Here is a 15,453-nt window from a genome sequence, read left to right as displayed (position 1 = left end):
CAGTGGTTGAAAACTTCTATTACCTACTATCTATATTACAGTGTTTGAAAACTTAGGTTACCATGATCTGTTACGAATTTTCAAGGAATATTCTATGTAAAAAAAGTTAAATCTTCAGTTTGTAGAAGCTGAGCTTAATTATTTTCAGCATATCCTATTGCTGTTTTCAAGTCAAGACAACATGCCAAAGCAAGCTGGAGAGTACTGATGGGTCTCCTCCTCCTAGATACTCATAAAAGTGCATGTAAGATTGACTTGGGGCACTGTTTTTATCAGAACCCATTTGGTATTTACTGGTGTCTCCCTGTTCTTTCTTTCCTTTTGGTTTATATCGTGTTCAACATTAAGGTGTTCTTCCTAATAAGCTAGCAACTGATCTAAAGGACTCCTTATCCCTAGTAGGACATTTTAAACCCCTTTGTCAGAGGCATGTTTTTGGTCAATGTCAATATTTATACCTTGCGCTTACTTATCTTTTTCTAAGCATTTTCTTAGAATATTCAGTGTTCAAATGTATTTACTTTCCTGACAAAATCTCACACAGCCTTTGCTAGTGAGAAAGGCATGATTCCACCAGAAAAATTCAGAGATGGGGGTGGAGGGGAGATGGGAGAGACAGGAAGCATGTCGTTTGTTCTATCAGAGATCATTAGAAAAAAGAATAAAGGAATTAAAAATTGGAACAACTACATGATGAGCAAATAAATTAGTTCTGTTACAAATATAAATGCCTTTTATATATGAGGTGAAAGTAGTTTTCTAATCAAGATCTGGATTTAGACTATCACATTGTATTTATTTTCTGCAGCAGATGTTGCTTTAATGTTAAATCAATAGGATAAAGTACGTACAGGTAATGATGTTATCTGTCTTTCCGCTAACAATTCAGGGAACTGTGCTAAGTGTTCCTACTACCCACTGCAAAAGGGGAGCAGTACCCTCAGGACCTTGATTACTATATGCAATCAGGATAGTAGTTTTGTTTGAATGGGAACCCCCTGGGTCATCTAATTTTGCTTTTGTCAGACTAGCCTTTAATTCGTCTTCTGCTGAGCAAGCTCCTGCCTCTTCAGAAGAGATTTTCTTCATTATATGGTAGGTCTTGAAGGCACATCTGCTCCTCTGCTCATCCAGACTCTCTCTGTATATGAAATCCCTGCAAACATCTATTTTTGTCCCGATATCTTGTCTACTAGGTAGATTGTCCAAAGTGACTTCTGGGTGTAAAAATGTGCTGGGATTGCAATCAGCTGCAGGTACAGTACCTGTAGTGTTGTCCATGATGCAACTGCTGGCTCAGTCTGACAACTGCTAATGACATTGTGTTAGAAAAATAATCTCTTTCTTATTAGAAACCTTGTATTCGGTAACTTGGATTGTGCGGCGGTGTCTGCTTGAAGAATGTGCAAAGCATGCACAATAATGAGTGCAGCTTGACATGGAATGTGTGGAGCCTGAAGGATTCGCATGAAATTGCAAGTTTAGTTAGATCGCATCTTTTAGCTGACTGTCATGGGTCAAGGCTGATTACATGTATTCCCATTAGAGAAAACTGTCATGGTTCTTGAGAAGAGGAAAAAAGGACAAGAATCCTAAATCTGAATTTTAAGTCAGCCTGGGAAAGATGGATTATGTTTCTTTCTATCAGTCAAAATGTATGTTTGGCAAAATTTTTATTAAAAGTGATTTTTGCTTTAAATTTGTAGGTAGTATTTTTAGACTTGGTAGCTTGGGAAAATGCGTATGCTACTAATGAAAACAAGAGGTTAAGTAATTTTTTTATAATAAATTAAATGCTATATTAAATCTTTACTGATCTTTTTATTAATATAATGCTGTGTTTAAAAGAGTACCTTGATCTGTCCCTGACTGCTCGGTACTCTGAGTAGAAATTAGGAAAGGAACAGATGTTCCTATTAGGTGCATTACTTAGGAACTATTTTGGTATTTCAGACTATCAGAAGCGTTGAATTAACAGATGCCAATAACTGGAGCTGTCTGTTCTTGCCCATCTTCTGTCTTAGTGCAAATATTGAAAATGTTTTGAAGATGTAAAATGTCAGATTCTGGGCTTTTTGTAAATAACTGGTTTTGTTAGTTTCAGTGACATTGGCGTTTCTATTTCAGTACACATGAAAATAATTTCAAATTTGTCATCTCTATCCCGATGCAAGAGTCCTTTTTTCTATGGTGGTTGTGGGAACAAGGTAACTTTTGTTCTGGCATTTTATAGTCTTTAAATGTCTTCCTGGAGAGATTTGATAGCATTTTTCTCCTATGGAGCACTCACTCCCAACAAGTTAAAAATTGCCAACTTTGGTAGAGTCAACACTTGGAGAAATTTAAGAATTAAATTAAGCGAGATTTCAGAGGTTTCAAGCTGGACGTAGACAATGTGAGGAGAAGACTTTGACCATTTTGTCCAGCTGAGCACTGCAGAGTCTGTTGTTCTCTTACACCCAGGTCTGATTTACTTCTACTCAGTGGTATTCAGCTGCTTTAAGCAGGTTTCCTTTTTCATTTTCTGCCTTTGTCACATGTTTCTGCAGAAGTATAGGAGTCATCCTAGGTAAAGCAGTGAGCTTTACAGCTCCTCATCGTGCTTTAGGGGTATTCCAAGACAGAGTGACTGTGTAAGTAATTTGGATATCATAACAGTGTCATAAACTTGTATCTATAATGGATCTGCAGGAACAGCACTGTAAATACAGTGGTTTACGATGTGAAGTACCAAAGCACTTAATCCTTGGAGACTGCTGCTTGAGCTGGCTGTGTGGTGTCCAATACGTGCTGTGTAATAACTATGTTAGCGAAACCACTATACTGTCAGCATAATGAAAGATGGCAAATATATATCCACTGATAGTACTTGAATCCACTACAGGACTTTATCATGAGCTGTTCTGGAAATGATGTAGCATGCCCCCTCTGTCTGTTTCAGTGTCCATGCAATTTCATTTTAAATTAAAATTTCTAGATAGTACAAAACAGTATCAGTTTCATGTTACCTATTATTTAGAGAAAGCACTCCCCTACTTAATGCTGTCATCTTTTCTAGTGAGACAAATAAATGGCTGAGATAATTGAATGTCAATGATAGGTGATGTAGTTTTTGTGAAAGTCATGTACAATGTACTTCTTGTTTGGGATCAGCATTTTTAAAGCTCAGATTTCAGCTAAAGGTAACTAAGTACTATTTGCAGTTATTTTTTTAACTGCACATCCATATTTATATATTAAAATGTGATGGTAGCAAGTTGTGAGCGTGTAGATGATTACATGGTAATTTTTATGTGCTTTAGCTGTTTAGATCTCTAAATTTCTGGTTGATTTTTATAATCATTGGTTATGCTTTCTTGCCAGTGTTAATGCATACTGGTGTACAAAAGCCATTTTACACACATGAAGACTTAATATAGCTTTACAGTGTTTTGAGGTATTTACTTAAGTAGTAGTTTGCAGTTGGACCAATATGGTATGTGGAAAAAAAAGATAATTTTGTTGGTTTTCAGTTTGTTTTGTTTGATTTGTTTGGGGTTTTTTTCTCCCCAGCATGTATCATGGCTTCATCTGTGCAATATATCTCTGATTGAGACTTTAATCAAGAGCCATGAATTTTAATTAATTAAAAGTAAAAGATGCACATGAAATAGCTCAATACAGAGACACTTAGTTTGAGTAAAGAAATGGATCTAGTGTGGACAGAGAGATAAAAGCTTCCCTTCAGTGTCTTTCCTGTTTGGAAAGCTTCTTGTCTGCGTGCCAAGAATGAGAAGGTAGCTTCTGTCACCAGCGCTCCTGTTCTTGGCTTGTCTGTGAAACATCCACTCGCTTTGCCACCAGATGCCCATGTATCCTTTGGAAAACACCTTGAGCAAATCTTCCATTTCTCCTTTTCCAATCAGATGGGAATACTGAAACTAATTATACCCTAGTGGCATTATGTCAGGGCTTAGAGTGCCCTGAGGTGAAAGGCTCAGAGCCATGTATTATTTATTTCCTGTTGTTGTGCAGAGAGGTTGGAAAGGAGATTATCAGTTTACAAAATGACTCTTCTGATAGTAATAACTCTCAATTTCAGCTATCAACTTTGACATCTGATGAACAGTAACCTGGGGAAGAGAGACTTCTCATTTCATTAATAATCCTGCAAAGCATTCTGGCCTTAAAAAAATGCTCAGTCTTTAAACAGAAGAAATCAATCACACCACTTAAAATAATATTTTCTTCGTCGTAAAATGTCAAATCACCATTTAATATAAACCTTTTCAATTTTAATTTTTCTGCACTACTTTTAGGGAAGGTGATGCATGTTGTGGAGTTTAGCAGCTTGGTATTTGGTGCAAAGCTGTATGAAATTCACTCCAAGGGAGATAAGGAGGTGGGTGAGGGGAACAAATGGAACTTGGACCATATCTAGGGTAGGATACCTCCAGAAAGAGTCCCCAGGAAAGCAATTGAAATGTTCCACAGGATGGACTCTGCAGCTGCTTCCTTATCAGGAAGGGATGAATCTTCTCTGGGAGGCTGTCGCTCTGCCTCAGCCTGGAAACAGCATGTCTGAGGTGAGCACAGCTTATATGGAAACTGCATGGTGTTACTGAAGTTCAGTTAGGGATTATGTTCAGGTGACCTTAATGGCATTTAAGCCCATTTTTATGACTGCAGTATTCCTTCTGGTTAGCAAAAGTGCATGTGATTTGACACAGAGCTGTGTCTTTACAGGTATTTTCTGACTACAGAGATTGTATGAATAGTCTCTCAAAGAACAATGAGCAAACTCACCCTTAAAAAAGAAAGAGGAAAAAAAAGAAAAATAGAAAAAAAAAGTGCTGAAATTTGGAACACTAGATCTAAGAAATATAGTGTCAAAGGAATTTCTGTCAAATTGGATATCCAGCTGTTGTCTGGTAATAGAAGGTACCAGAAGGATGTATGGCATAGGATGTTCTCTCATCCCTGACAGTGTGATTGGGCACTGTGCTGTATGAAGACTGAACCTGACAGGTAGATTTTTTTTTTTTTAAGCAAATTCATGCACTTATTCCTAGCTTACAATTTATAAATTCTTCATATGATAGGAAAACTTTCATTGCCTTCTTTTATAACCTATGCATATAGTGAATTGTTGACTCTTTCCTGTGATGTCTTGTATATGGTCTTATGTCTAAATGAGGTATCAGAGAAAGAAATGTCTCTTTCTCTCTAGAGAAAACCAGCCAAACAAGCAAACAACCCTCACTCAGCCCCTCTTTTATGATTTACAGCAAGGAAGCGTACTTCCTGTGCTTCCAATGGCATGCCATGGCATTCTGGTGATTTGATTTCTAGCTACATTAACAAACTTCATTTTACACTTGAGCAATCTTTAAAGTGCAGATGAAGAGGTAGCTATGAAACCATGCTCAGGGCTTCCCTCTCCTTCTGCTGGGATTTATACACAAGGGCACCTCTTCATGGCCAGAGCAGCAGAGACAGGTGGTAAAGACAAAAAAACAATGGGAACATATTTTTCATCCATTGCTACAAGCAAATCATTGGTGATTGTGCCAGCTCTAGCTTTGCTTTCACATAGTGCTTGGAAGATGGCAAGGAGATCGAGAAAACTGGGGTCTTAAAGAGCATCCATGTTTTCTCAGAGGCTAAGAGCAGAGTATAGACTGTGTAATGGCTGGCAGTGACACATGGTTCAAATAGCTGTTCTTAAAAATGATGTTGGCAACTTTTCCTCCAAGCAGGATACAATCTTCATCTGCATTCTCCATAGACACGATTGCAGTCATGATGTTTGATTGCATCGTTTAAAAATCCTAAGTATTGCTGATTAAAGCTGCTGCAGCTGTGGTTATTCTGCAGCTATCTGCAAAGATTAAAAGCTGTTATCTACATTTTTGCTTGCCTGTGCTCTGCATATGGATTGTTGTTCTGCTCAGGACTGGTGGGGTTTTACATCTGGTGCAGGTGTCAGATACTGCACGCTCTGTCAGGGTTGTTGTGAGTTTTCAAATGATCTCATCATCTGCATGAATATGAATACAAACCATGGAAATACATATTTCACTTTCTCCTTTCCAGGTCAACGGTGACATTCCACCTCGATTAAAAAAGAGTGCCCATGAAATAATCCTGGATTTCATCCGATCGAGACCTCCATTAAATCCTGTATGTAATCCAGTGGGCTTCATTCCTAGCGAAAGTGTGGTTTTTTGAAGCATGTTTGTGTCCAGAGAATATGTTAAATAATATGTTTTCTGACATGGGCTTTCAAAAATACTATCTTCTGTATGTAGAACACAGTCTCTTAAAGAACAGTGTGTAGTATCCTGCACCTACCAGTTAATAGCTGTTAATACCAGCAGGCCTTTATTTCTGGGAAATGATAATGAATTGGGGAAAAATACAATCCTCTCTCTGATTTATGTGAGTTTTACAATTGAGTGCATGTAATATCATATCACAGTTTTCCACATTTTTTTCCAAAAAAGTGTGACATCTGCTTCCAAGGAAGCACTGTTTAATGTAAATATGATTATCTTTATATCCCAAGGCCTCGGCAAGAAAACTGAAACCAACTCCGCCACGGCCACGGAGCCTTCATGAAAGGATACTGGAGGAAATCAAGGCAGAGAGGAAGTTACGTCCAGTCTCACCTGATGAGATAAGGCGTAGCAGGCTGGGTAAGCACATTGCTAGTTTTTACCTGCAGCATCCACAGAAAACTTCCACCATAAGATGCAGCAATATTTGCAATGTCGGTGCAGATGTCACTGAAGATAAAATTGTTCTCATCCCTTTGAAAGAAGAAAGAAGCTACAGGCTTTTCTAGGACTATGCAGTCTTTGTGCTAAGTTATTTTTAAAAATAAGATACTGTATGGTTCAACCTGATTCCCTTCATGTTTTTAATATAAGTAGTAGATAAATTTAATGGCATTATATTGCTTGTTGCATATGACAGTTAATGTTAGATTTGCTCAGACTGGAATGGGTATTGCTTCTCCCCAGTGCATTCCTTACATATCTGCAAGGATTCTTTACATGTCTGTTTTTAATTAATTTTATTATCTTTGTTTCTTTTTATTAGCATCATCTATTTCCTTATTTTCATTTAAAATCCACTATGATTTTGTTTGCTGAATCTTTGCTTCGTTTTCTAAGTTATGGAACATGTGTTTGTATATATTCTCAGTGGGCAAATAATTCTAAGTATTTAATTTCTGCAGTGAATATTCAACGATCCACTGTGAAATTATACAAATACTATGCTTTCCAATGATCACCAAATTGCTTTATTTCAATGGTTCTGTTGACAAAAGCATGACAAATATAGTCTTACATGGTGACTTAAATTTCTTTAAGAGTACACTATTTAACTGTGTCAGAAAAACTGAGATAGCTGTGATTTTGAAGACCAAATGTGGCATCTTTTGGCTGAAAAGGCATGAAATAATCCACTCTGTTGCTGCTTTTTGCACAATATTTGGGCTTGCCACATGTGCTTAAAGGCACTGATACAGATTCAAGTGGGTTGTGACAACCCATTGTCTCTGGAGAAAAACAGTCAGTCTTGCTGTGTTGCATTGTTCTTGAAGTGCTTGGTAGAGTTTGTCGAGTGCTTGAGTGCATTTTTAAAAGCTTGGTGTTTTGAATATTGTTTCTTTGGGCCTTCCAGTTTCTGGTTTGGATTCAGTTTATGCTTGCTGTATCACCTAATGTTTCTAATAGGCCTAGACATTTTTCCAAATGTAGGAAGCTTGTAGAAATGTGGAACAATTCCTTGCTTTTCTTTCAAACATTGTTTCAGTATTTTAAATGCTCTCCATCTGGGAACTATCGTGTCCTCTTAGGGGCAGGAAATTTGATCTAATAGATCTTTACAATTTCTAACTGATATAAATTACATCAAAACCATTTAGTAAACAGTTTCTAAAAACAATGTTAAATTTTGGACTATTACTGGTTAGGACTTCCTGGGCTGATTTCAGCGCATGGCCTCCAATGAGGGATAGCTGTCTTCCACTAACTCTTCCTTTTTAGTTAAAGAATTAAATTCTTGAATTGTGGAACTGTGGTAATTCCCCTTCAGTCCAGTGAATTATTTGGATTAAATGCCATGTTACTGGAGGTGTAAAAGGGGATGCATGCCAGTTTTATTTCCCAGTTGTTTTATTTGCTGCTGACATGAAGAAGAAAAAAGAGCAAAGGCCTTAAAGATAATTTGTTCTTATGTTGAAATACAAGGGTTTGTTCTTTCTCACACTGAAATTATTGTTATATACAGATTTTCTTTTAGAATAAAATGTGTTTGTGCAGAATTGGGAACGGAGTAATGCTAGTGATACTCAGTATGGTACAAATAGATCTGCCCTATAACTTAGTGTAACAACATGTAAGGTAATGAGATTTAAGGATTATAAATCTTAAGGAGAAATACCACGTGGGACACTTGCACCATCTGGACAGAAATACTTGTTGCTATTAAAAAGAAAAGAAACAAAAAAAGCATTAGAGTGAAATATTTGGGAGTATAAGGTACATTGCACATGTCCCAGAGTTACTCCTTGTTGCTCAGTTTATAGCAGTCAAGCACACAACTACACTCGACTGTTGGGGTGAGGGGGACTGTGCTCTTGCAGTTCCTCCTCTGTGATATGGATGGACCTATGTATGGCATGTGTTTCCCAGCAGCCACAGGCTGGTCCCTTTGCTCTGCACAACACATGCATGCAGGTAAGATCTTTTCTCCCCTGAGCTGCCACTGAGAAAAACCAGCCTGTGGCTGCCAGCTCTCAGTTGAAAACTTCTATGGAAATGGTAATTTAATCTTGGTAGCTGCTCTCATAAAGAGAGAGGCTTGAGTAGAGGAATTGGAGAGAGCTTTCAAATGACTTCAAAAATCATCAGAGTAAGCTGTTGAGACAAACACAACCATGAGTTTCATGTCCATTTAATTAAAAACATGGATTTATGACTCAAGCAAGTTTAGCTAACGGAGCTTGGAGAAAACTTTTTTTTCATGTACATAGTTTATGGATGTTCAGTTAGGACTCAGCATTAGGTGGTAAATACCCTTATGCTTTAAAATATATTTCCATTTATGCTAAGTTTGGATGGGGATTTAAATACTGTTTCTGTAGCTGTTATCTGTGGCTGATGTTGTCTAGTTTATGAACTACAGGAAAAATATCTTGACTGCCAAATTTGGCTCTGAGTCAGCCACCTACTGTGTTCACCACACAGATTATTCTCATGAGCAAAACTTGTCCCAGCACAACATTTTTTTTAAACATCTTTTAATGCAGCGGTATGTGTGGCTGACAGACCCTTTCATACCAACTTGCATGTTTATCACCTGTCAAGTAAGATGGGTAAGCTGATGTCAGTTTTGATGTGTTCTTGTACATTCTTGTCTCTGGGCTTGACCTGCTTATTTGGATTAGTGCACTGAAATTTTGTTTTCAGTTGAGAAATATTTTGATTGTCTACTCCCTGAATTACACTGTTTAATTGGAAATATAGATAGATCTTTCCAGAAATAAAGAACATCTGACCACTTTCTTATCTAGGCATAAAATGGTTAGAAGCCCAGAAAGAAGAGGATAATATTATGGATACATTCTAAAGGCTAAGTTCACTTAAGTTTTTTTAAAAAGAACAAGAATCAGCACAAGTCACACTGTTTGGCCTTTTTTTCCATCCTCTTCAAGGAAACTACTGCTCAAGCTTAGCTTGAGTGTCTTTCTTTATTATTTTAATTATAATCATTGGAGATTATGCTTAAAAAAATTAGAAATATCTTTATTTCAGGTCACTGAAACTTGTGTGAAATGTGGCTTTGTACTTTCAGAGGTTTTTCCGCTCTTCTGTTTCTCTCTCTCTTTCCCCTTTCCCCTTTCTCTCCTTTATGGCATTTTAGTTGAAAATATTCCATTTTTAAGATACTTGCCTCTTGTTTTGATATTTGATTTATTTAATTCCAAAAATGTTATTGTGCATCTATACAAATATAGTTATAATTGCTCTGTTTGCAAGTCCCATTCATGCTACTGTAGTTTTCAGACTTTGAGCTTTACTACAGTAAAGCAATAGTATGTCTGACACATTTTGGATTTAGCCAACAGAATCCAAAATGTCTCAAGTGGAGTTAATCTTTTGTTTTTATTACCCCTCTGCTTTTCTAATAGCTGAATTGTTTTCTTTTTGTTGTTTTTGTTTCTTTTTTACAGCATTGCGGCCACTTAGCATGTCTTACAGTTTTGACTTGTCAGGTAAAAGGTGCAGCGACACCTGACGTGGTTATTGTGCTTATTGTGAAATTTGTTCCATCTGTTTGTTGAATTCCCATTTAAGAAAGAAACTTGAAGGGATTCTTCCAAGATATGGTCAGTGAAAATAAAAATGAAGATAAATTACTTATTAATGCCTACATTTGCCTTGCCATAAAAGGATGCCTAGGTATAGGAAACAACTGTATTTCACCTGAAATAGAGTGCTAGAATTCTATTTAAACAAATAACCAAAATAAAGTGGCCCAGAGCTATTCCAAATTCTAAAAATGATTGCAGAATACAGTGTCACTTTCAAGTCTGATTTACTTATTTATTAATCTGACCTTTGTGTCTTTACACTCACTTTTTGACTAGACCGTCTTTTGCAGTACTTCATTTCTTACAAGGATCCAAAACCTAGTTTTGAACTCATCTACCTTTCTTGATTTAATGACATACACCTATGAATACAATAAGCTTAGAAAGGAACTGACAGTTCTACCAAGTGTCTTCACAGGAAATGCTTTATGAGTTGTGAAATCAAAGATGTTCACTCAAAAGAGGCTAAACCTTCCTTATTTACTGGTTAACAAAATAAATTGGTAAGAGTTGCTGGTAATAAGTGATACAGAGGATTCGATAGCAGATCCTTCATTCACTATCTAATATAAAATTTAAAGATTCCTCTTGGTGGGCCATTAATGAGAATGTGCAGTAACTGTATGAACATGTTCTACTTCTGAGTCAGCAACGTCAGAGAGAGTTTATGCATACTAGCAAGAAAACAAATTAATCCCTCCCTCATTTGCACTAACTTTCCAGGATGCTGAGGCCCAAAGACTCCATTGTTGAGGTTGGAAATATCCTACATTAGCCTCAGAGGTTTGTCCGCTGAGGAGAGCTCTTATGCTAGCTCTTACCTAATTTCCCCTAAGTGACTCCCAAGAAAAACAATCTCCAAATAAATCCATGCTCTCATTTTGTGAAGAAGCAACAGCAGCTGTACCCTCCCTGCTTCCTTCCAGTTGCATTTAGAAATATCTCATATGGGACTCTTGGTCCTCCATTTCTCCATGCAGCCTTTAACCTCATGTGGTTATTTTCCCCACAGAAAGGCATAATCTGACTGAAATGCTAGCATATTGTGAACTAGGAAGACCATATAGAAGTTATTTGATTACCGTAATATGAAAAACACAATAGTTTTGTAGTGTGGGAGCAAAGTTCATCTGTAAACATGACTTCATGTTCTGGCTGAGCCAGTAAAGAGCTTGCCACTGTCAAGAAGCAGAGGGGCTCTCGTTGCTCCCTCTCCTCCCCAAACTCTCATCCAAGCATGTGATTCCCCCTCCTCCTCAGTGCCAGTCCTGCTCATTTATTCACGAGATGACCTGGTTAAACTTCTGTAACTCAAGAAGAAATACTTTTTTTTTTTTTTTCCAGGTTGTTTTTCTGCTCTTTTAGTCATTTAAACCTGCTTACTATCTGTTCAGATGATCAGAGAGCTGGCTGAGGGCAGATGATGAGCATGGGTGGATGGGAGGAAGGAACAGGCTCTCCCTGGCAGAGGCGGTGACAAGCTGTTAATCTAGCTCAAGCCCTTGTGTGAGACCTTACACTGATGGTGTATTGTACAGCTCCTACAGCTGTCTGGTAGGATTCAAATTATATAAGTACTTGGCATTATGTTTTACTCCACTGAAAGCTGAAGGCTCCTCAGGGTGTCAGATGATAGCATAAACAGGCAAACTTCAGTTTTCAAAAAGAAAACTGCTTTCAGATATGCCAAAAGTTCCTTCAGTTTTAAGGCGATAAAACTGAATGTGCCAGTGACCAACAAAAGGGAAATGTTCAGGTCTGTCCTTCTACATCTGTCTGTCTGCTGCTTCTTTTGCCTTTTATTTCTAAGAATCCTGAGACATATTCATTTGTTTAAATCCAAACAATATTTTGTAAAAGCTCCCTTCATAACCATTAATTCATTATCATAATGTTTTTATTTTAAAGAAGTAGCTCCCTAGTGATCTATACTGTACTTGGATTTGCTCTTTAAGACTGACCATCGAAGAACTCTTCCTGTTTTCTTTATCCATCTCCCAAATGTGATTGTTGTTTTTTTCAAGTGATGTGTTTCTCAGCAGGTAGTATCATATGGCATGAGTAAGTAATCTGATAAATTGTCTTTAGAAGTAAATTCAGGATGATTAAAACATTCCAGTTAGGTAGATGTGAGACACCAGATGAGCAGTACCAATGAATTAGATGGGTGGGGATGTCAATAGTAAGCAGATAAGTGGTAGTTTTGAATGTTGTTACTTTGTGTCCTTTACTTTTGTCATTATTTTGGAGACTGGGAAGCTATACTGTCTTTTCATTCTGTGATCACTGTTTCCACATACTTGTTTTTTCACTGCTTTCATTGCTCTCTGCTTGATGGAATTGCTGTAATGAAAAAACACAACCCAGCTGAAAACCAGAAGTGTTTCCTACTAAGTGCTAAAGGACAGGTGCAGGTTTTTATTATGCTTGCTGTCTGCAACTGGGACAATGCAGACTGAGAAGACTAGCTGGCACCGAGCCGGTGTAGTTGGTATGTCACTCTGTCCAGCTCCACACGTCTGCCTGCTGTTGTCATCCTGAAGAGGAGAGGAGGGGTGCCTGGAACCTTCTTTTACGTGTCTGTTTCCTACTGGTGGAATAGAAGGAGTAAGCGGTAGCCACCTGTAATGAGAGTGATCTGAGAGGCTCTCAGATGTCAGATAGGGACCGGGGCAGTCATTGCCCTCTTCTAATAGAAAAATGGCTTAAAAGCAACTTCACGTCTAGGCACTGCATTGAATGTAGCTCAAAAGATAGGTCATTCACACTCTTAACGTTCAAGTTCTTACCTCAAAGCTGTATGAATGCCGATGAAGTTGTTACTTCAGAAACAGTTTGTACATTTTGGGGGTGGGGGTGTGCAGTGAGAGAAGAAAAAGGAAGCTGAAACATTTAAACTCAAATGTCAGGGAGATTATTCCTGTTGTTCCAAACCCTGTGAGGTGATGTGTATCACTGTTGGCTTTACAAGGCCTGTGCCTTGGAGCAGTGCGGAGAAGGAACTCCACCAGGTCCTGGTAATCTCTTAATTGAGAGAACACAATAATAAATGTCATGCAAACACCAGCAAAAGACTAGCAGTTTGGTATACTGATTTATTAGTTTTCAGATTTGACTTCAACATCTAAGTCCATTGAAAGGAACAGCACATCTCTGTTACCATTATTCATTATATAATCTTTACCAGTATATCATCATCATCATATACCTATATTAATTCTGCAAATAGTCTTCTTTTAAACTCAGTGTAAAAATGATAAGGTTGAGGAGTACATTTGCTGTATAGAACAAAATTCAGGTTTATGTTGTCATTACTTGCCAAGAAGAGCTGGTTAGGAGGCAGACAACATATGGTTACATGACTGCTGTGGTTTGCTTGTAATCTATGGTTTGCTTAATGCCTTGTTTCGTAAGAAACATAATCTTACATGTAAATAAAGGCACATTTCATATTATCCTAGGGTGGGATTTTTTGTCTCCCTCTTCTTAGGGTTAGTCAGGGAAGGCCAACACAAAGATCAAGTGATCAAATCTAGACCGTATCTTCTTTCATTTGCCTGTTGTAATGATAGCTTAGAAGAAACTCAAAAGAAACCAAACATATTCATCCAATTTGCAGGTACTGTTCCTTGTACTTGTTGCCTGAAAACACAGAGAAATTACACTCTCTCAGTGTGTCTGACTCTAATAAAATCTTAACCCCAGGGTGTTACTCACACAAGCCTTTTTTTTAACATAATTTGAATCATCTCCAAAACATCTAGATGTTCTGTGAAACTAGAGATTGTGAAACTACTACCTATTAAAAAAAAAAGGTTTTTGTTTCAAAGAATTGTCTATTAATTTCTTCTAGCATATTCATTTTTATAAGCATTAGTCTAATCGTTGTTCCTGACTTGTTTATCCTGATTAATTTTATCTTGTTTGTGATAATGTATGATTATTTGCCACATGGTAATGTTTCTGTTGCCTGAGTACATCACTAAAATAGCTTAAAGTAATCATTTTTTGTTCTGTATCTGCTAACAAATCCTGGTTTTAATTTTGGAACAAGTTATTTCTGTTGAAATCTGCTTGCTGAAACTTTAAAATTTCATTATCCCTTCCTTAAATTATGATAATCCTTTTATTCATGTATATCCAGTACTGTAAGTGCAGGAATGATAAACTGAACTCCAGCACTGTTGTCAAAATAGATTTTATAAATTCGATGATTTTCCAATTTACTTCTGTAGATTTTGTTGGTTTATTACTGTTTTATTCTTCAATGCTTGGAAGTTGTAAAAAAACTCCCTGTTTTTTTCTGTAGAGGAAAGAATGGTGATAAATGACATTTCCTATTGAAGAGCCCTTCAAAACAAGTACTGTGGATTGTATTCTCAATTCACCTAAAGCTTCTTGGGTATTTCAAGAAGACTTATAAACGATATGTTTCTGAACAATTCATACATCTGTGATCTTAAATAACACCTGTTTCAGGCTTTGTAGATGGCGATTGGCTACATAAATTACCTCCAAAATTAATCAGAAGTTTTCCTTTCTGGGGCCTAAAGAAATTGAGTCTAAATTCTTAGAAAACAAAGCAAAACAACCCCAAAACAAACAAACAAAAAACCAAAACAAACCAGAAAATAACAGAAAACATTTCATCACCTCCCATAGCGCTAGGGGATGTCTGGTGGATGTTCCCTCTTCTTTCTTTTCCCCGGAACTATTGTGTGTTTTATTTTTTGGAACGAAGGCAATACTGTTGGCCTTCTCATCATTTTTATTCTGGTGAGTCCAACAATAATCACAGGCCATTCTTCAGCCTCCCTACCATCAGGCAGGGGAGTCATCACCCAGGAAGTTTTTGGGAGGAGGGACAACACCTTTGGCTGTTTTGTTGTTGATGCTGGGGCTGCTTCATTGGCCTGTCTGTTCAGGAACCACCCTGTGCAATCAAAAGACAAATCAAAGGTTTTTCTCTTGCTCATTTAGGAGACCCTGAGCTTCTTCAATCAACTGCATGCCAGCTAATTATGAGGTCTCAAGAAGTGGTATTGGCAGCAGGTAGATGAGGCAGTTTAGTTTTTGTTTTCCTGCTG

General features: G+C 37.4%; 1 protein-coding gene across 1 annotated transcript in view; it reads left to right on the top strand.

Moving 5' to 3' along the window:
* The window catches only part of SPIRE1 (spire type actin nucleation factor 1), a gene marked incomplete at its 5' end in the record, with an annotated part of 44,917 nt that overhangs the window by 11,559 nt on the left and 17,905 nt on the right, over window positions 1-15,453 (top strand). Inside the window, 3 exons of the mRNA XM_029084619.1 lie at window positions 6,076-6,162; window positions 6,548-6,677; window positions 10,226-10,267. Coding sequence (XP_028940452.1) covers window positions 6,076-6,162; window positions 6,548-6,677; window positions 10,226-10,267 — 259 coding nt within the window. The remainder of the gene's footprint in view (window positions 1-6,075; window positions 6,163-6,547; window positions 6,678-10,225; window positions 10,268-15,453) is intronic.

This window comes from Antrostomus carolinensis, unplaced genomic scaffold (assembly GCF_000700745.2).
Source record: "Antrostomus carolinensis isolate BGI_N321 unplaced genomic scaffold, ASM70074v2 scaffold26104, whole genome shotgun sequence".
Lineage (NCBI taxonomy): Eukaryota > Metazoa > Chordata > Aves > Caprimulgiformes > Caprimulgidae > Antrostomus > Antrostomus carolinensis.
The sequence above is the reverse complement of the archived record's forward strand: the minus strand, read 5'-3'. Positions and strand labels throughout refer to the sequence as shown.